Source organism: Lissotriton helveticus, chromosome 7 (assembly GCF_964261635.1).
Source record: "Lissotriton helveticus chromosome 7, aLisHel1.1, whole genome shotgun sequence".
In the NCBI taxonomy this organism is placed as follows: Eukaryota; Metazoa; Chordata; class Amphibia; order Caudata; family Salamandridae; genus Lissotriton; species Lissotriton helveticus.
Window position 1 is genome coordinate 1,248,910,865 of NC_136068.1, and position 21,966 is coordinate 1,248,932,830.

At 53.0% G+C, this 21,966-nt stretch overlaps 1 protein-coding gene across 1 annotated transcript in view; it reads right to left on the minus strand.

Annotated features, from left to right (window-relative positions):
- Positions 1–21,966, minus strand: part of SPAG9 (sperm associated antigen 9) — a 2,066,870-nt gene that overhangs the window by 197,130 nt on the left and 1,847,774 nt on the right. Inside the window, exon 27 of the mRNA XM_078654422.1 lies at positions 13,265–13,303. Coding sequence (XP_078510548.1) covers positions 13,265–13,303 — 39 coding nt within the window. The remainder of the gene's footprint in view (positions 1–13,264; positions 13,304–21,966) is intronic.

Genomic DNA, 21,966 nt, shown 5'->3' on the forward strand with positions numbered 1-21,966 from the left:
TTCCTGACAAACTGCACCCTGGATGTTTCCCTCTTTAAGACTGCTTCCTACCACAAACTGCGCAATTAATAAAATGTGCCTTTGCTGAAATTGCAAGAAAACAGTTAATACCTAACTTGCACCAAAACGCTCTCAACAGCAAGAAACAAGTAAAGTCAATCCACCACCTTTAAATCTGCCTTTTATTGTTAAGAAAAGAAAAGAAAGGAAAGAACAAGTTACTTATCTTCGGTAACGATTTACCTGGTAGAGACACAGTCTAGCAGCAGATTCCTTAACTTAGAATATCCTCCAGGTGCCAGACTGGATCAGGAGATTTTTCAGCAGTACCTCTGAGCGCCAGAGGACGGCATCGCATGGCTCAGTCCGGACGTCGTCCACGGATATGACATCAGTGGAGCCATGTAATTCCCTCCCGGTGCGCTGATGTCAGTTTTCTATTGTGAAACTTTTCCACGCCACAACGCGGAGCCTCTACTAAAACTGTGAGTGTGTGGAACCATACCCTCCTATGAGGAAAAACAGCAATGGAAATTAATGTTGTGGTACACGACAAGCAGTTGCAACCACATGAATGTCATTGTAAAGGACAAGAAGACTGTAATGACATGAAGTTATGACAATTGACAACATTTCTGCAACAGCAGAGTGTCTGCAACCATACGCATTAATTATGACCAATTGACTGTAGCATAGTCAAAAAGACTCCAAACTAATGGAGAAAAAGTATGACGGGGAATGAGGAAAGAAGGATATGACCAATCTAAACACTGGAAAAGAACCAGCATGCAAGAGCGTGGATGGATATAGGGGCCCACCAACCAGTTGCAAGAATGGGTGGAGAAGCAACAGGTAAAACAGAATAAGACACCCTGACCTGGGAAGGATGTGAAGAGATGAACACGCATGAAGCAGAGACCACAGGCAGAAAGACCAGTGGGAAGAACCCAACCTTAAAAGGTCCTCGCAGAGCGGGGAGGATGGGTGGGCGTTAAGGGATCTGTGGCTAGACAGTGTCTCTAATAGATGTATTGTTACCGAAGGAAAGTAACTTGTTCATCTGATAGAGACATATAGCCGCAGTTTCTTTAACTTGGAGGAGGGTCTGCGACTGAACCCCACCTAATTCCAAAGAGAAATACTCCGTCAATAAAGATTGACTAAAAAAGTGCAAGCGTGGCTGACACTAGATCCATTAAGCTCTGGAATAGGAGCATGAACAAGGAAAGGCAATGGCACCACAGTCCGTCAAATGACAGTACAAGACTTTCACCTTCCATGAAGGAACAAAGGGAAAGCACAGAAACCAGACTGCCAGTGCATAATGAAAGCAAATCAAATAAGCTTCTGTAACAAGAATAAGAAGCAGAACTGTGTGCAGGATCCCATGGATCAGCAAAAAATAAAAGTCCCAGAGAAAGGACAAAACAGCATGACAGAGTTAGAACATACAAAAGGAGTATGCACTACAGTGTACTCCAAGAATGACATGTAGAGAGACAGATGTCACCAATGTAGAGCTATACTAAACCATGACTACAAGGAGATACATGTAGGCGAATAAGAGGGATACACAGATGCAGACCGTGGAAGCCACACCACACACGGAAAAGCCCATTAAATGTAGCATCGACAGTACATATGCGTCGGCAGAAAGACACAGAACATATCACCAGGTAGTCATAATGACCAACCATACACCGAAGTACACTGGTCAAAGGATACCAGCAGAAGCCGGACACAAACATACGGCTCACTCTCATAATAGACAGAGAAAGAGAGAGAGAGACATAATCGGGGACCAAGAAACCCAAGATAGTGCAACAAGGAAAAACATAGTATGAGTGCTCTCCCGCCTTCAGTATACATATTATGATATGTATGCCTATCTATACATACACACACACACATATATATATATATATACACATATTTAAGTATACACACATAATTTTTTTTTATTAATCTAAGGGAAACTCGAAGAGCATGCGCAAGACAAATCCAGCAGCCCGCATAATAGGTACCTAAGGCACCGATTTGAAACCATAGCAGGACAAAACATACGTCAAAACACAGTGAATCACATGCAGATATATTCAGAAATATGTATATATATCCATATACAGACACTCTATAAATTACAATGAGTATCTCTGAACAGAAAGACTTCTAAGGATAACATCGGCTGAGGCCATGAGTAGAGGGACCTGAGACCCTGCCTCGCAATGAGCAAAGGGAAGACCAAGGACATACGCACTTCCTAACACCAGAGATTGAAGAGTACACAATACCACAAACGCACAAGTTACTACTTGTGTAACGATATATCTGTAAGAGACATTAGTTAGTGATAGATTCCTTACCTTAGAATATCCCCAGGCGTCAGACTGGATCCGGAAATTTTTGCGTAGCAGTACCCTTGCACGTTGGTAGGCGTCGTCTGCGGCCACGCGTCCGTCGGCGGCGGCGCCGTGATGACGTCGTCAGAGTACTTAGACGCCGCCGCCGCGTGCTGACGTCAGTTCTTAGACACAGCTTTTCCGCGCCAGAAGCGCTGAGCCATGTTAAAAACCAACACTGGTGCCATTGAAACTAGGGCCCTGAAAGGGGATGACCTTAACCCTAGATATCGGTTCGCAGAATGGGGAGGATGGGTGAGTCGGTAAGGAATCTATCACTAACTAATGTCTCTTACAGATATATTGTTACACAAGTAGTAACTTGTGCATCTGAAAGAGACACGTTAGTGATAGATTACTTACCTTAGAATAGATACCCCAGCAATACCAACACCGGTGGTGGGTCTGCAAACCAATAATCACACCAGAAAGTCATGGAGGACGGAACGGCCAAAGAAGCCATCCCTCCGGACTTGACTGTCCAGGCAGTAGTGTCTCGCAAACGTGTGCAGCGAGGCCCACGTAGCCGCCTGGCAAATGTCCTGCAAGGGCACTCCCCGGCCCAAGGCAGTTGTAGTTGCCGTGGCTCGGGTGGAATGAGCCCGCAATCCAACAGGGGGCTCCTTTTTAGCCAAGGAATAACATGCCTGGATACACAAGGTGATCCACGGAGAGATGGTCCTCTTGTGCACCGCTTTCCCCTTCTTAGCGCCCACGTAACCAACAAAGAGTTGGTCATCCACCCGGAACTGGCGTGTGCGATCCAAGTAGAATGAAAGTGCACGTTTTGGGTCCAGACGGTGGAGCCGCTCTTCCTCTTTAGAGGGATGCGGTGGCGGAAAGAAGGTGGGCAAGGTGATAGACTGCCCGATGTGGAAGGCCGTGACAACCTTGGGCAGGAAAGATGGCAGTTGTGAAGTGGCTCAAAGGGAGCGCACATCAGAAACGTAAGAACAAGGTTCAAGTCCCACTGAGGCATCACAAACGGAACAGGTGGGAACGTGTGTGTGATGCCCTTCAGAAAGCGATTTACAATAGGGGACTTGAACAAAGAAGGTTGATCAGGCAGCCTTAGAAAGGCTGAAAGGGCAGAAAGGTAGCCCTTGATAGTGCCCAGAGCAGAGCCCTTCTGGGCAAGAGAAAGAAGGAAGAGAAGAACCTCAGAGAGAGGGGCAGCAAGAGGATCCACAGCCTTTGCTGTGCACCATGCCACAAATCTGTTCCACCTGCAGGCGTATAGTGACTTTGTTGAGGGACGCCTGGCTGCCAGAATGACATTACAGACTTCAGGAGGCAAGTCAAATGGCCTCAACTGTCGCCGCTCAATCTCCAAGCATGGAGGTGGAGACTGGACAGGTTCGGGTGGAGGACCTTTCCCAGCTGCTGCGACAGAAGGTCCTCCCGAAGAGGCAGACGAACCGGGGGATCGACTGGCATACTGAGTAGCTCTGGATACCAGTACCTTCGTGCCCAGTCCGGAGCCACAAGGATGACTTGGGCTTGGTCGCGCTTGATCTTCTCCAGCACTCTAGGCAGAAGTGGTATAGGCGGAAAGGCGTACAAAAGACCGCAACTCCACTCGCGACGAAAAGCATCTCCGAGCGAGTGCCGCCTTGGAAATTCCAACGCGCAGAACTGATGACATTGCGCGTTCTTTTCGGTGGCGAATAGATCTAACCAAGGCTCTCCCCATCGCTGAAAGAGGCCTTGCGCCACGTCCGAGTTCAGACGCCATTCGTGATCCATCATGCACCGACTGCTGAGCTCGTCCGCCCTGGCGTTCAGAGAACCTGCCAGGTGTTGAGCCCCCAGGGTCACGCCCTGGCGTTCCAGCCACTGCCAGAGGCGCAGAGCCTCCTGGCAAAGGGTCCACGACCCCACCCCGCCCTGTTTGTTGCAGTACCACATGGCGGTGGTGTTGTCCGTGAACACCTGCACTACACTCCCCCGGACAGAGGGGAGGAATGCCTTCAATGCTAGACGAATCGCCTGCAACTCCAAAAGGTTGGTATGGAGCCGGGCCTCCGCCGGAGACCAGAGGCCTCTGATCTCCGCCTCTCCCATGTGGCCTCAGCAGCCCTGGAGGGACGCGTCCGTCACAACCACGTGCTCCGGTTGGGGAAGGGAGAGGGATCTGCCGCTGACCCAATCGCGGTCCGTGAGCCACCACTGCAGCTGTCTCGCAGTGCCCTCCGAGATCAGGACGTGGTCGGACAGATTGCCCTGATGCTGGGCCCACTGAAACTTCAGGTCCCACTGCAGAGCCCGCATCCGCCACCTGGCGTGATGCACCAGTAGGATGCAGGAGGCCATCAGCCTCAGAAGCCGCAGCGTCAACCTGACCGAGACCCGGGATAAAGGCTGAAAGAGTGGAATCAGAGCCTGAATATCCCAGACCCGCTGTTCGGGAGGATAAACCCGAAACCGCGCCGAGTCCAGAACCGCTCCGATGAAGAGGAGCTTCTGAGAGGGGCACAGGTGTGACTTTGGCACATTGAGGGAGAACCCCAGCTGGTGCAGGAGGTCTACCGTAGTCTGGAGGTGGCTGACTACTGTCTGGGGCGAGCCCGCCTTCAACAACCAGTCGTCGAGGTAGGGGAAGACTGAAACCCCTAACCTGCGTGTGAGAAGTTGGCCTGATATATGATGCTCACTAGTTCTAGTGATCACCTTGTATCAGTCCAAACAACCCTTATGGTGATTGGTTGTAAGTCAACCTTATAGACCAGCTATCCTAATGGTAGCATGGACAAAGCAGTCTTAGGCTAAACTCTTTTGGCATGTGAAGCCAGCTGTTTTACCACAATATAACCCCTTGAATACCAGATGAAAGGACACCAACCAGGTTGTTATGAAAATAAACAGTATATTTATTATTAACAACACCTCTGAACTCTCAATGAGGTCAGAGGGCTAAGCACATGACAATCTCTTACGAAAAATATGACAAGTTGCACAAAATTACAATGGTGCCCTAGGGGCACGACAAACCATATACTAAGTAAGTGGAATGTGAAAGTCGATAAAGGGAATGGAGCTGTCCAGAGGCTGTAGGATCGATGGGACCAAGCTACACTAACTCTAGGTAAGTAATAGGAGGCCCACGGAATGCGTGTGCAGAGTGTGAACTCACACGCGAGATGCGTAACAACGTATATGGACAGTACAGTTCAAGTTAAAGGTGAGTACGGACAATCCTGACTAGGTAGGACTAAAACGACTGTGGAACTGGACACTAGGACAGTTAAACTACCCTTGAGCACCGAAATGCTCTCGTTACCTCACCCACGGGCTGCAGGTGCATAGGTGCCAAAGTGTGTCGGGTTCTCGCGTTGAAGTCAATGGAGACTGAAAGAAAAGATGCTGCAGGCGACCAGGAGGAAGATGTCCGGTGCGATCCAAGGGTGGATCGGGGAAGAAGAGGACCTGAAAGCAGAGGGGACAGTGTTCAAAGTCACTAGCCAGTGACCGGTGTGGAACCAGGAAGGAACCAGGTGCTGTCGTCGCGATCAGGTGAAGAGTGGACGCTTGACTCTGCAGCCACGTGGACCAGGAGGTGTCTTCGACGACCAGGATGGAGGCACGAGCTGTCCCACGCAGGCTCTCGCTGTCGGCGGTGTCGGATCCGGAATTGGAGAACAGGCCTTGGCAAAGGCAACCCGCGCGGTGAGTGGAAAAGACGTGTGGTGCGGACTAGGAGAGTCCGGGGTGCCCCTCTTTTGGAAGGAAGCAAGGGCCAGTCTGGAGCAACCAGACCAGCAGCAAAGATTCAAAGGTTCGTCGTCTAGGAGGTCGCTAGCCAGCCGGCAAGTGACCAGACAACGCGTCGAGCAGCTGACAAGCAGAATTGCCCCACGCAGATCTCGTGGAGGCTGGAGGGCTGATCTTCGGTGCAGGAGCTGCTCGGGGCTGGGGCTTCTCAGTCCCCAAAGCACTTGGTCGAGTTTACCTCGGGAGTCGTGCTGGAAGCGAAGTGCAGTTTCTTTCAAGATGGCCGGTCCCACGTGTCTCGTCGCACCCACGGATCTCAGCTGTGCTGCAGATGTAGGTTGAGGTCGGAGAGGTCTGGGAATCCGGGTCTCGTCGGGCTCTGAAGTCTGGATCCTGGAAGGAAGACGACAAAGGGAAGCCGCTGGACGCTTGATGGTGCCTGCAGTTGCAGGGTGGACACTCCTTGCCCACAAGGGAGATTTTCTTCAGTCTTCTGTGGAGCAGAACGTCGACGTCCAGAGTTTCTTCTTGTAGAGTAGTTCAGGATTAATCTAATTTGGAATGGGACCAGCACCTACCTTTATCCTGCTAAAGGGGGCTGCACTACTGACTAGGTCCCTCCCCTGGGTGGGACCAGGAAGGGGGGTGGTTACACCCCCTATCCTTTGTCCGGTTTCGCGCCAGAGCTGGGGCAGGGATGCCCCAGCAACTGGTTTGAACCGGTGTATGCACAGGACACCTTGTGTGCCCCAGGCATGTCTCATTCCTTTCAGGCCTATCCTACCCAATACACAAAGTCCTGTCTGGGGTGGTGCTAGCACCTCCCAAGGCAGGAAACCCTTTGTCCAAGCCATCCTCGCTGGAAGGACTCCCAGCAGCAGGAGGTCAGACGTGTGTCTGTGGTGGCAGCATCCATTTTGTGATGCTGAGGCTCGAGTTAACTTTAACCGGGGTTCACAGTTACATACATGTCGTGTCCCTGTAGAAGGGTGGAATGCTACCCCCGTCGCCAGAATTGGCGAGGGGGTAGTATTCCAAATCGTATGACACCTTACTCGACATGTTTTGATAATGTTATACCAGAGTTAGCATTTAACCGCGAGGTTGATAATGCACTTAAGAGTATATGGTATAGCGTTATCATGGAACAGCTATTAGGACTTGGTTCCGCAAGCTGCAAACGGGCTCAGCTCATGCCAGAGCACCATCTCACATAATTCCAAGCACTCTGCCTTCAGGATTGATAAGGCCTTCCATAGGAGTGACTGATAGGAATATATGTGTCCATTTTAGGGTTAGATATAGGTATACTATATCTACAGCAAAGGGTGTTTACACCACCTTGCCCCAGCTGTCATGCAGCCAGTTGTGTCAGATTTAGATGGCCAGCCAGGGGTGGCATAATACATGCTTCAGCCCCTGGTAGGCCCTGGATACACCTATGCCCTGGGTACAGGGACTGATAAGGTGGCCCAGTACCAATTGGTAAATGCACCTAAAGTACATGGTTGTCAATTTAGAGAGAGAACAGCTAGGCTGTGGGTCTGATTAGCAGGCCCACAGCCAGGGAAAGTCGTAAACCAGTGAAGCAAAAAGCAAAAATCTGGGGTGATCATAGGATTGCAGACCCCACTCTCCTACAGGCCTCCTTTGCCCTTCTTGGCTACCAGAAAGTAGTGGGAGTAACAAGCACACCCTACTTCTGGCCCAGGAACGCACTCGATGGCCCCCTTGGCCAAGAGGGCCGTAACTTCCACCTGCAGAAGTCGCAAATGATCCCCCGATACTCGGTGGTATTGCGGTGGCATGGCTGGAGGGGTCGTCTCGAAGGGGAGGGAGTAGCCCCATCGGACGATTTGCAGCACCCACCTGTCCGAAGTGACGGTGTGCCAGTGGAGGAGGTGATGGCGAACCCTGCCCCCCACTAGCGACACATGGGCCTGAAAGCACGGACTAGGAGTGTTTTGAGGCGGATGCCGCGGGGGAAGGTGTGGACTGACCTCGCCATTGACCCCGACCGCCGCCACAGCAGTTTCCACGGCCGCCACCGCGTTGGGTATTACCCTGCGACGCGTGGCTGGCAGCACGTGTGGGAACACCCCTTCCGTGGCCACGAAAGGAGTGAAAAGCAGCCGATTACTGACGCTGGGCCGAGAGGCCCAAGGACTTGGCCGTAGCCCTGGAGTCCTTAAAGCGCTCAAGCGCATGGTCTGCCTTGTCGCCAAAAAGGCAACGGCCATCAAACGGCATGTCCATCAGTGTATTCTGGACATCAGCCGAGAAGTTGGCGGATCTCAACCAGGCGTGGCGACGAATCGCCACCGTCGTTGCCATCGCTCTGCCCAGTGTATCGGTGGTATCTAGTCCACACCGAATTGAATAACGTGCCGCATCTCGGCCCTCCACAAGGGCTTGGCCGAGTTTAGCCCGTACCTCCAACGGGTATTCTGGCAGCACGTCCGCAACCGTGTCCCACAAGTAGTGGGTGTAGCGGCCCAAGAGGCATGCGGTGTTGGAAGACCGCAGTCCCAAACTGAGGGAGGAGAATATCTTCTTGCCGTATTGCTCATACCTCTTGGATTCCCTGTCAGGCGGAGCCGACAGGAATGCGGTCTGGGAATTTGAGGCCTGGATCACCAGGCTCTCAGGAGTGGGGTGGGTGGACAGGAAACATGGGTCGCCCGGGGCCGGGCGGTGGCGTCTGGCCACGTTTCTATCTACAGGCGAACCTGTAGCGGGCTTGGACCACATGCCCAAAAGAACGCCAGTTAAGGCCTCGTTAAACGGTAGCAGAGGCTCGGCTGAGCATGACTGCGGCTTAAGGACCTCAGTGAGGAGGTTAGTCCTCACGGCCGCGACGGGGAGCTCAAGGCCCAAGGCCTTGGCCGCCCTCATCAACACCACACTGTAGGTTGCCCCCTCCTCCGAAGCCACGGTAGGAGGTGAGACAAAGCCAGTGTCCGGCGAAGTGTCCAGACCACTGGCCTCCCCAAGTTCACCTGTCCAGTCCTCCTGGGACTGACATTCACGTGTCAGAGGGTCCTCAAACCCCTCCCAATCCTCCTCATCACCCATCTCCTGGTACTCAGGGTTAGTAAATGATGGGGCCGGTTCATGGAAAGTGAACTCTCCGAACAGCGTCTGAAGCGGCGCCGTTCCGGCGCCGGAACCGGGTCGAGGGAGCCATCGGGGACGGCGCCGCCCGAAGACAGCGCCGGGGGTGACACCTGAGGGACCGGCGCCGGGGAGGTCGTTAAGACCACCGGCGACGACCCGGATCCGGATCTGGATCCAGCGGGGGCCTGCGGCGCCAGGCCCGAAGGCGCCGGCGGCGTCGGAGCCGAAGCACCCGACGGCGTCGGGGCCGAAGCCCCCGACCCGCTAGGGCCCCCAGACGGGTCCGCTGGGCCCGAAGGCACCGAGGAGCCCGCCGGGGGGAGTGAGGGACCTCATGGCCATGAGGAACCGCTCGATCTCCTCCTGCGTCGCGCGCGGCCTATGGACCGGAGGGTATGGGGCCGGATGCGGCGCCTGCGACTCCGACGGAGCCGCGTGGGCGGTGTCACCTGGACCCCCGGCCGCGTCGGGGGGAGTCGGAAGAGCGATGACGTCTCTTCGACTTCTTGTGCTTACCTGACGACTTCGACCCAGAGGAGTGATGTCGACTCCCGGAGCTATGGCGGCTCCGCTCCCGCGACCGGTCCCTCGACCTCCGTTCGGACCGGGACCTCTCTTGGCGCGGGGCCGACTGCCGGAGTTCGAGTCGCTTGCGGGACCGCTCCCGCCTAGCTTTCGAAGTCAGGGCCCGGCAGTCGGAACAGGTCTTATCGTCGTGGTCGACGCCGAGACAGTGGAGACACCGACGGTGAGGGTCCAAAACCGATATCAGTCGGTCGCAATCCTCACAGTGCTTGAAACCTGGCATCCCTACCGGCACCGTTCGGAGTCGAAGACTCAAAAAAGAACGATCAAAAGAGATCAAAAAATGTAGCAAAAAAAGACTAAGGTACCACTTTTTCCGGATCTGCGCTGCTGGCGCGGAAAAAAGAACTGACGTCAGCACGCGGAGGCAGCGTCTAAGTACTCCGATGACGTCATCACGGCGCCCACGACGCCGACGACGGACGCGGAGCCGCAGACGACGCCTACCGACGCGCAAGGGTACTGCTACGCAAAAATTTAGGGATCTAGTCTGACGCCTGCGGATATTCTAAGGTAAGGAATCTATCACTAACGTGTCTCTTTCAGATATTAGAACGCAGCCAACGCTGTGGCGCAAGCTGCACTATCAGGCCACCCAGTGCATATGAACGTGCCCAGTGTGTACCCACAGACCGTGCCAGAACTGAAAGCGGAACAGAAACTGTTCCGGATGAAGAACAGGAAAAACATGCTCACGAGAGACACTGGCTTAAGGTTAAGACACCCAACATAGGCAAAAAAGGTGAAAACACAGCGAAAAGATTGAAAGACAGCCAAAGCCAAGAAAATGAACTTGTGAACATGCCAGGATGAGGCAGTCGTAGCGTAAACCTAGCAATACTCTGGAGAAGTCTGCATCCTCAGAGGCAGGAGAGAACTACGGACCAACCATAAAATACAAACATGTAAGCTCCAAAGAAACCTACGCCAATGTCGTGGGTCTTACCAGAGGAGAAGTCCCACACAGTAGGGGGACGGGAGGAAGCGAAAACCATGTTGTGATACGCCTAAAGCATGAACTATAGGAAAATTCCCAAGAGGGAAAGAAGATAACAATCCTAAGAGGACCTCGCAGAATCCTTAGTAAGGACCTACACCATCCAGGAAGAACAGTACCTGGGGCATAGTCCACACACCACTCAGGAAGAACACCTCCTGTGGCAAGGTAGGATGGCTATACAATAACCAATGAATACCCCACATAGGGTATGTCACATCCCTATAAAAAGCAAGGGAACAACTCTTGAGACTAGCACTTAGACAGAGGAGAGGAAAATAAGGGCAGAAACAGTAGTCTAGCTATACTGCCCGTCTGGGAATTAGCTTGAACCCAGAGATGGTCACCAGAGAAAGGCAGTGACAATACTGCAACCAATGCAAACAAGACAATAAGTCCACAACAATGGACTTTAAACCATGTAAACCACAGGAAACCCGACATGAGACGCTGGACCTCTGAGTTTGCATGACAGTCAAAAAGATAAGCCCCATCAAAAGGCAAATCTAATAGACGCTCCTGAACATTCTCAGGAAAATTGCCATCACGCAGCCAAGCATGCGACACTGAGCAGCTGACCTGGATATAGCCCGACCCACAAAGTCAGTGGTGTCCTTGGCTGATCGAATTGAAAATTTTGTCAGCTCATGACCATCGTGGAGTACCTGAGTCCGGTCAGCCCGAGGGCCTTCCGGAAGAGGGGGAACGAGGCGCTCAAATAAGTCCCAGAGGGCGAAAGTAGCCCATGCAAACACGCAGGACGTGTTCAAGGCCCAAAAGCCCGAGCTTGCGGATGCAAATATTTGTCTACCACATGTCTCAAACCAGTGAGACTCCCTTGTGGATGGAAGTATCAGAGGAGAGGACGACTGCAGCGAAGCAGAGGCTGCCTGGACGACAAGCCCTTGAGCCCTAGGGTGTAGGGAAAGACAGACAGGGTCATCTGGAGCCAGGCAATTATATTGTGCGATAGCACGTTTCACAGGGTCCCCCGAGAAGGGCATCGCACAAGTCCCCAGAAGAATGTCGTACTGACGTGCCAAAGGATCGCAAGGGCTCGACATCTGTGTGGCCCTGGTGGAGCAGATCCAAAAAAGGATCAGAAGGCAGAGAGAAAGAAGGAGGCTGGTTCTGTAATATGTCAGCAGCTTTGCAAACAACTCGTGCAAACGCTGCACTAGCCTCCGTGGTCAGTCTAGGTGGCGATAGAAGATCATAATTAGGGAACGGTTGCAGGTCAACACGTCCACCAAAGGCCACAGCCTCTGCAGCCCGAGGAGGGTCAAGGGCCTGCAATGGCTCCACATAAACATGTTCCGAGGAATGCGTAAGCAACACAGGGGTGAATCTCCTGGGCCTCATCCACCATCAGCAAAGGAGGAGGAAAGGACGTCTCCGGCGTCAAACATCGAGACCGCACCGCATCGACGTCTCCGAACGCCGAAGGAGACTCCGTTGACCGATGTCGGGACAGCGTGCATCCAACATCCACCGCGAGGGGAGACTGTGGTGTGGGACGGCGTTGACTCGGGGACAAGTCCACTGCTGCCGCCGGATCAGATGTCAGTGCAGGGAGCCCCACAGGACTGTGCCCTGACACCGTAGGTGGACTGCGGCCCGACGTTTGAATTGGAAGCCCCACTGGGCCAACTCCCGACGTCGCAACGTCTCCGGAACCGTCACCGACATCTGCCGCGTAGGTCTCACATTACTTAAAGCCCGAAGACATCGGCACACTGTTGCCAAATGCAAAAAGGCATCAGTAAGGCCTCAGAGGAACCACTTCTCCCGAATCTGCGTTGCAGGCGCGGAAAAGAAGAAAACTGATGTCAGCGTGCCGGGAGGGACTTATATGGCTCCACTGACGTAATATCCGTGGACGACGTCAGTGCAGAGCCATGTGACGCCGTCCCCGGTGCGCAGAGGTACTGCTGAAAAATCACCGAATCCGTTCTGGGGCTTGGAGGATAGTCTAAGTTAAGGAATCTGCGGCTAGATGTCTCTATCAGATACATAATTATACCAGGGCATGTATCCTGAGATTTCTTTTGCTGCACGATTCCTACTCAAACTCCTTTTACTCCTCATACTTCACATAAAAAAGCCAATCAGGCATGCCTATTGTGGATATTATCTCTGGAGAGAATTTTATGTCTTTCACAGTGATCCCAGATCAAATATATAAATGGAGATATTTAATTGTTAGACAAGATAAGTAATATTCCATATTGGAGGGTACAAGCAATGACAGATTTTATGAATAACTACGTTCATTTGCATTATATAGGATACGATAAGCAGGTCATGTAGGTGGCAACGTACCAAAAACAATTGAGAAATATTTGTTCCATTTATAACATATTTATAAAAATGAACACAGTAATCCTTAAAATTATGGACCCAGTGGGCTATCAAGAAATAAAAAAGTGATTTCTTTAAGGTTTATATCACTTACCTCTCAGTCCCAGTAAACGTCCCTGGTGCAAGATTACAGCTGAAGAGAAAACATAATTTTGTATACGGTAAGTATGATAGGACCGCAGAGAATTAACAACTTTACAACTGGAGAGTAGTCCAATGTGGCAGGCACACATTTTTTATTCTGTAGTAATATAGGGCCCGATTTAGAGTTTGGCGGGTTGTAGTTGCTCTGTCGGTGTGGAGGAGGACATTACATTTGCCATGCTAACTGACCACCACTTGCCAAATTTAGAGATAATTGCTGTTTCCACTGAGGTACAAATATTTGACGTACAACCGCTGTCAGTTTTGACAACCATCCACCAAACTGTTTGTTTTTCAAAACGAGCTCCCATAGTGGAAGGTTTTGAAAAACAAATAGCTAATGCTCCCCTCACACATAACCAAGATGTTTTTTCTATGGGCCGGGGGCGGGGCATTATTTGGATTTTCATGTTCACCAGTTTTAAGTTTCCCCCGCCATTGATAGCCAGACATCGGATTGTCAGCAGTAAATAGGGTGGGCAGGCTTGAAGCCCTTACTCTGGCATTCAGTGCTTCGTCAGGCCATCGGAATAAGTTTTCAGAGGCAACTGAAGCACCACCAACGGAAACCTCACAATCCGTCCAACTTTATATAAGAGAGGTGGTTTAGGAGTTTGGCCCAGTACTGTCTCCCCCAACTCTAAATCAGACCCATAGTCTTCCAGATACACTTTTTAAAAATAAATAAATAACATAATTCAAAATGCTGTACAAGATTTCCAAGTTACTTTCTTTGCAAAGCTAAGTAAATTCATGGAAATTCCTCATGCAAATCTTCCCAGGCACTAGTTTGGATCCAAAAACGACTTTGTGGAAAAAAACTTTATAATTAACAACATTGGCAAATATGGCCAAGTTACTTACCTTTGGTAATGCATTATCAGGTATAGACAAGATCTAGATGCAGATTCCTTACCTTTGAATTTCCGGGTTCAGACTGGATATGGAATGTTTTTGCTTGAGCAGTAGCCCTGTGCGCCGGTAGGTGGGGCCAATAAGCCCCACACAAAACTGTCGGCTTCGTCTGTGCCGGAAGTGACATCCAACCTATATGGGCGCCACCGCGGCGCGCTGGAGCCGCTTACTTTTCACGAATTTGCACGCCAAGAGAGTGGAGCCATGAGGTGCACGGACACTGGTGTATTCAACCTGAAAGGGATCAGCCCTTACCCTAGAAACTTGTCTGCAGAGCAGGGGGAATGGGTGGGTCAATAAAGAATCTGCGGTTAGAACTTTTCTCTACCAGAAAATGCGTTATCGAAGGTAAGTAACTTGTTCATCTGATAGAGATATCTAGTCGCAGATTCCTTATCTTTGAATAGATACCCAAGCAATACTAACCCCGGTGGTGGGCTGCGGACAAATTCTAAACTAAAAAGTCCTGCAGGGACGAGCAGGCGAAGTGCCCATCCCTGCAAACCTGACAAACAAGTTACTTATCTTCCATAACGCTTTATCTGGTAGATACATGATCTAGCCGCAGATTCCTTACTGTAGAATTTCCCAGGTGTCAGGTTGGATCCAGAAGACTTTAGCTCGAGCAATACTGGAGGAAACCCACCTCTCTGTACAGTACACTACAATGGGGTACACTGTGCAGAGAGGTCAAAGAGACCCTTATTGCTTTACAGAGGCAAAAGTAGATAATACTAATGGTCTACTTTTGTTGTAGTGTGGGTGAGCAGTTAGGCATATCAGAGGGTAGTACTTAGCATTTGTTGTACACACCAAGACAATAAATGATTACACACACTCAAAGAATGAAGTTGAAAAATAGTACTTTTTCTATAAATATTTAGACCAAGGACTGGTACAAGATAAATGCATTTTGCAATATGATAAATTATAGTAAAATGCAATAACCGCAGTTGTGTGCAATTACACACAATACATTACCCATAGAAGGAAAAGGAAAATGCTACTTACCAGTATGCATCTGTTCTTGGCATGTAGGGCTGCTGACGCACAAGTTACTACTTGTGTAACGATATATCTGTAAGAGACATTAGTTAATATTAGATTCCTTACCTTAGAATATCCCCAGGCGTCAGACTGGATCCGGAAATTTTTGCGTAGCAGTACCCTTGCGCGTCGGCAGGCGTCGTCTGCGGCTCCGCGTCCGTCGTCGGCGTCGTGATGACGTCGTCGGAGTACTTAGACGCCGCCTCCGCGTGCTGACGTCAGTTCTTAGACAGCTTTTCCGCACCAGAAACGCAGAGCCATGTTAAAAACCAACACTGGTGCCATTGAAACTAGGGCCCTGAAAGGGGACAACCCTAACCCTAGATATTGGTTCGCAGAACGGGGAGGATGGGTGGGTCGGTAAGGAATCTAATACTAACTAATGTCTCTTACAGATATATCGTTACACAAGTAGTAACTTGTGCATCTGAAAGAGACACGTTAGTATTAGATTCCTTACCTTAGAATAGATACCCCAGCAATACCAACCCCGGTGGTGGGTCTGTGAACCAATAATCACACCAGAAAGTCCCGGAGGACGGAACGGCCAAAGAAGCCATCCCTCCGGACTTGGCTGTCCAGGCAGTAGTGTCTCGCAAACGTGTGCAACGATGCCCACGTAGCTGCCTGACAGATGTCTTGTAAGGGCACTCCCCTGCCCAGGGCAGTGGTAGTCGCCGTGGCTCGGGTAGAATGAGCCCGCAATCCAGCAGGAGGCTCCTTCCGAGCCAAGGAGTAGCATGCCTGGATACACAAGATGATCCACCGGGAGATGGTCCTCTTGTGCACCGCTTTCCCCTTCTTCGCGCCCACGTAACCAACAAAGAGTTTGTCATCCACCCGGAACTGGCGTGTGCGATCCAAGTAGAATGAGAGCGCACGTTTTGGGTCCAGACGGTGGAGCCGCTCTTCCTCTTTAGAGGGATGCGGTGGCGGGAAGAAGGTTGGCAAGGTGATAGACTGCCCGATGTGGAAGGCCGTGACAACCTTGGGCAGGAAAGAAGGTTTGGTACGCAGCACCACTTTGTCCGGATGGACAGAAAGGAAAGGTGGAGTACAAGAAAGGGCCTGGAGCTCACTCACTCTCCTGGCAGAGGTGATGGCAACCAGGAAAGCAGTCTTCAAAGTCAGAAGGCGAAGAGGACAGTTGTGAAGTGGCTCAAAGGGAGCGCACATCAGAAATGTAAGAACCAGGTTCAAGTCCCACTGAGGCATCACAAACGGAACAGGAGGAAACGTGTGTGTGATGCCCTTAAGAAATCTATTAACAATAGGGGACTTGAACAAAGATGGTTGATCAGGCAGCCTGAGAAAGGCTGAAAGGGCATAAAGGTAGCCCTTGATAGTGCCCAGAGCAGAGCCCTGCTGGGCAAGAGAAAGAAGGAAGAGAAGGACCTCAGAAAGAGGGGCAGTGAGGGGATCCACAGCCTTTGCTGTGCACCATGCCACAAATCTGTTCCACCTGCAGGCGTATACCGACTTTGTGGAGGGACGCCTGGCTGCCAGAATGATGTTACAAACTTCAGGAGGCAAGTCAAATGGCCTCAACTGTCGCCGCCTAATCTCCAAGCATGGAGGTGGAGACTGGACAGGTTCGGGTGGAGGACCGTCCCCTGCTGCTGCGACAGAAGGTCCTCCTGAAGAGGCAGACGAACCGGGGGATCGACTGACATACTGAGTAGCTCTGGATACCAGTACCTTCTCGCCCAGTCCGGAGCCACAAGGATGACTTGGGCCCGGTCGCGCTTGATCTTCTTCTGCACTCTGGGCAGAAGTGGTATATGCGGAAAGGCGTACAACAGACCGCAACTCCACTCGCGACAAAAAGCATCTCCGAGCGAGTGCCGCCTTGGAAATTCCAACGCGCAGAACTGATGACATTGCGCGTTCTCTTCGGTGGCGAATAGATCTAACCAAGGCTCGCCCCATCGCTGAAGGAGGCCTTGCGCCACGTCCGAGTTCAGACGCCATTCGTGATCCATCATGCACCGACGGCTGAGCTCGTCCGCCCTGGCGTTCAGAGAACCTGCCAGGTGTTGAGCCACCAGGGTCACGCCCTGGCGTTCCAGCCATTGCCAAAGGCGAAGAGCCTCTTGACAAAGGATCCACGACCCCACCCCGCCTTGTTTGTTGCAGTACCACATGGCGGTGGTGTTGTCCGTGAACACCTGCACTACACTCCCCTGGACAGAGGGGAGGAATGCCCTCAGTGCCAGACGAATCGCCCTGAGCTCCAACAGGTTGATGTGGAGCCGGGTCTCCGTCGGAGACCAGAGGCCTCTGATCTCCGCCTCTCCCATGTGGCCTCCCCAGCCCTGGAGGGACGCGTCCGTCACAACTACGTGCTCCGGTTGGGGGAGGGAGAGGGATCTGCCGCTGACCTAATCGCGGTCCATAAGCCACCACTGCAGCTGTCTCGCAGTGCCCTCCGAGATCAGGACGTGGTCGGATAGGTTGCCCTGATGCTGGGCCCACTGAAACTTCAGGTCCCACTGCAGAGCCCGCATCTGCCACCTGACGTGATGCACCAGAAGGATGCAGGAGGCCATCAGCCCCAGAAGCCGCAGCGTCAACCTGACCGAAACCCGGGATAACGGCTGAAAGATGGGAATCAGAGCCTGAATATCCCAGATCCGCTGTTCGGGTGGATAAACCCGAAACCGCGCCGAGTCCAGAACCGCTCCGATGAAGAGGAGCTTCTGAGAGGGGCACAGGTGTGACTTCGGCACATTGATGGAGAACCCCAGCTGGTGCAGGAGGTCTGCCGTCGTCTGGAGGTGGCTGACGACTGTCTGGGGCGAGCCCGCCTTCAACAACCAGTCGTCGAGGTAGGGGAAGACTGAAACCCCTAACCTGCGCAGATGAGCTGCGACCACCGCCATCACCTTTGTGAACACCCGTGGGGCGCTGGTAAGGCCGAAGGGGAGCACGGTAAATTGAAAGTGCTCGTGGCCAACCATGAACAGCAGGTAGCGCCGGTGGGCAGGCAGGACGGGGATATGAAAGTAAGCGTTCTGCAAGTCCAACGCTACCATCCAGTCTCCGGGGTCCAGGGCAGCCAGGACCTGAGCCAGTGTCAGCATCTTGAACTTCTCCTTCCAAGGGAAGCCGTTGACGTTCCTTAGGTCCAAGATAGGGCGAGGCCCCCTTTGCCCTTCTTGGGTACCAGAAAGTAGTGGGAGTAGCAACCACACCCTACTTCTGGCCCAGGAACGCGCTTGATGGCCCCCTTGGCCAAGAGGGCCGTAACTTCCTCCTGCAGAAGTCGCAAATGATCCCCCGACACACGGTGGTTCTGCGGTGGCATGGCTGGAGGAGTCGCCTCGAAGGGGAGGGAGTAGCCCCTTCGGACGATTTGCAGCACCCACCTGTCCGACGTGACAGTGCGCCAGTGGAGGTGGTGATGGCGAACCCTGCCCCCCACTGGCGTCACATGGGCCTGAAAGCACGGACTAGGAGGGTTTAGAGGCGGATGCTGCGGGGGAAGGTGTGGACTGACCTCGCCGCTGCCCCCGACCGCCCGGACGGCGGTTCCCACTGCCGCCACCGTGTTGGGTATTGCCCTGCGGAGCGTGGATGGCGGCGCGTGTGGGCGCACCCCTTCCGTGGCCACGAAAGGAGTGAAAGGCAGCCGATTGCTGGCGCTGGCCCGAGAGGCCCAAGGACTTGGCCGTAGCCTTGGAGTCCTTAAAGCGCTCAAGCGCATGGTCTGCCTTGTCGCCAAAGAGGCGACGGCCTTCGAACGGCATGTCCATGAGCGTGCTCTGGACATCTGCCGAGAAGTTGGCGGACCTCAGCCAGGCGTGGCGTCTGACCGCCACCGTCGTTGCCATCGCTCTACCTAGCGAGTCGGTGGTATCCAGCCCACACCGGATGGAATACTTGGCTGCATCCCGGCCCTCCACAAGGGCTTGGCCGAGTTTGGCCCGTACCTCCAACGGACACTCTGGCAGCACTTCCGCGACCTTATCCCACACAGAGTGGGTGTAACGTCCCAAGAGGCAGGCGGTGTTGGAAGACCGCAGGCCTAGACTAAGGGATGAGAAGATCTTCTTCCCATACTGGTTATACCTCTTGGATTCCCTGTCCGGCGGGGCCGACGGGAATGCGGTCTGGGAATTGGAGGCCTGGATGACCAGGCTCTCGGGGGTAGGGTGGGAGGACAGGAAACATGGGTCGCCGGGCTGGGCGGTGGCGTCTGGCCACGTTCCTATCTACGGGCGAACCCGTAGCGGGCTTGGACCAAGTGCCCAGAAGAACGTCGGTCAAGGCCTCATTAAAGGGCAGCAGAGGCTCGGCCGAGCTTGACTGCGGTTTAAGGACCTCAGTGAGGAGGTTAGTCCTCACGGCCGCGACGGGGAGCTCAAGGCCCAAGGCCTTGGCAGCCCTCATCAGCACCACACTATATTTTGCCCCCTCCTCCGAAGCCACGGTAGGAGGGGAGACAAAACCAGTGTCTGGAGAGGTGTCCAGGCCACTGGCCTCCACAAGGTCTCCTGTCCAGTCCTCATGAGACTGACACTCCCTGGTCAGAGGGTCCTCAGACCCCTCCCAGTCCTCTTCATCACCCATCTCCTGAAACTCAGGGTTCTCAGCTAATGGGGCCTGTTCATAGAAGTGAAACTCCCCAAACGACGTCTGGAGCGGCGCCCATCGGGGCCGTTCCGGCGCCGGAACAGGAACGAAGGTGGAACCGGGGACGGCGCCGCTTGAGGACGGCGCCGGAGGCGACACCTGAGGGTCAGACGCCGGGGAGGTCGTAAGGTCCACCGGCGACGAACCAGATCCCGAAGGAGGTCCAGCGGCGCCGGGCCCGAAGGCGCCGGTGGCGCTGGAACAACTGAACCCCTCGGCGCCGGCGGCGTCGGGATAACGGGAACCTGCGGCGCCGGGCCCGAAGGCGTCGGCGGGGCCGAAGCACCCAACGGCGTCAGGGCAGATACCCCCGACCCGCTAGGGGTCCCAGACGGGTCCGCTGGGCCCGAAGGCGCCGCGGAGCCTGTCGGAGGAGAGAGTTTCCTCATGGCCACGAGGAAGCGCTCGATCTCCTCCGGCGACGCATTGAGCCCAGGGACCGTAGGGTATGGGACTGGACGCGGCGCCTGCGACTCAGTCGGAGCCGCGTGGGTGGTGTCACCCGAACCCCCGGCCGCATCGCGCGAGCGTCGGGGGGAGTCCGAGGAGCGATGACGCCGCTTGGACTTCTTGTGCCGCTTACCTGACGATGACTTCGACCCGGAGGAGTGCGGCCTACCCTCGGAACTGTGGTGGCTCCGAGCCCACGACCTGTCCCTCGACCTCCCATGGGATCGGGACCTCTCGCGGCGCGGGACCGACTGCCGGAGTTCGAGCCGCCTGCGGGACCGCTCCCGTCTGGCCTTCGAAGAGAGGGCCCGGCAGTCGGAGCAGGCCTTGTCGTCGTGGTCGACGCCGAGACAAGATAAACACAGGCGGTGAGGATCCGTGACCGACATCAGGCGGTCGCAATCCTCGCAGTGCTTAAATCCGGGCATCCCTACGGCACCGTCGGAGTCGATAGACTTCGAGAACAATCAAAAGTGATCAAAAAAGTTAGTCAAAAAATGACTAGGGTCACTGCTTTTTCCAGAGCTGCGCTTGTTGGCGCGGAAAAAAGAAGAACTGACATCAGCACGAGGAGGCGGCGTCTAAGTACTCCGATGACGTCATCACGGCGCCCACAACGCCGACGACGGACGCGGAGCCGCAGACGACGCCTGCCGACGCGCAAGGGTACTGCTACGCAAAAATTTCCGGATCCAGTCTGACGTCTGGGGATATTCTAAGGTAAGGAATCTAATACTAACGTGTCTCTTTCAGATATTCATATCTTAGCATAGTTCGCCGTCTAGTGTTGAGTCCGGATGTTTGCACCTTGTTGTCTTGGAAGAGTCTTCGAAGTATCATGAGATAGGTGACTCCTCCCCTGGACTACAGTGCGCATGGGCATCTTCTCAATCTTCAGATTATTTTTCGCCATTGTGGCAAAGATGGAGTATAGAAAAGTAAGAGATGACCATGTAAATGTATGTTAAGAAGGTAACCCTGCAGCTGTGACAGGCACCGGGGAGGAGGGTGGGCGATATGAATGTCAGCAGCCCTACATGCCAAGTAAGTATTCTGAATTCATATCTTAGCATAGACTGTATAGCAGTTTCTCCTCTAGCGGTGGTTACCTGTACCAGCTGCAGTGGTTTGAAAAAGAGTTTTCAGGACAGCCTGGCCTACAGCAGCTTCTTGCTTAGCTTGCACGTCAACATAGTAGTGTTTAGTGAAAGTGTGTATTGTAGACCATGTAGCTGCCCTACATATGTCTTCTAAGGGAACATTTCCTAGGAAAGCCATGAATGCCCCCTTTTTACGCGTTGAGTGTGCTCTTGAGGGAACTGTTAAAGTGCGCTTTGTTTTTTGATAGCATATTTGAATGCATTAAACGATCCATCTAGCTATTCCTGTCATGGAAATGGGATTTCCCTTATGTTGTGGTGAAAAGGCACAAATAGTTGCTTTGTCTTTCTGAATGATTTTGTTCTGTCAACATAATATAGCAGAGCTCTTTCAACGTCTAGTGTGTGTAGAGCTCTTTCAGCTACTGATTGCGGGTTTTGAAAGAAAACTGGTAATTCTATGGACTGATTGATGTGAAAAGTGGAGATAACTTTTGGCATAAAT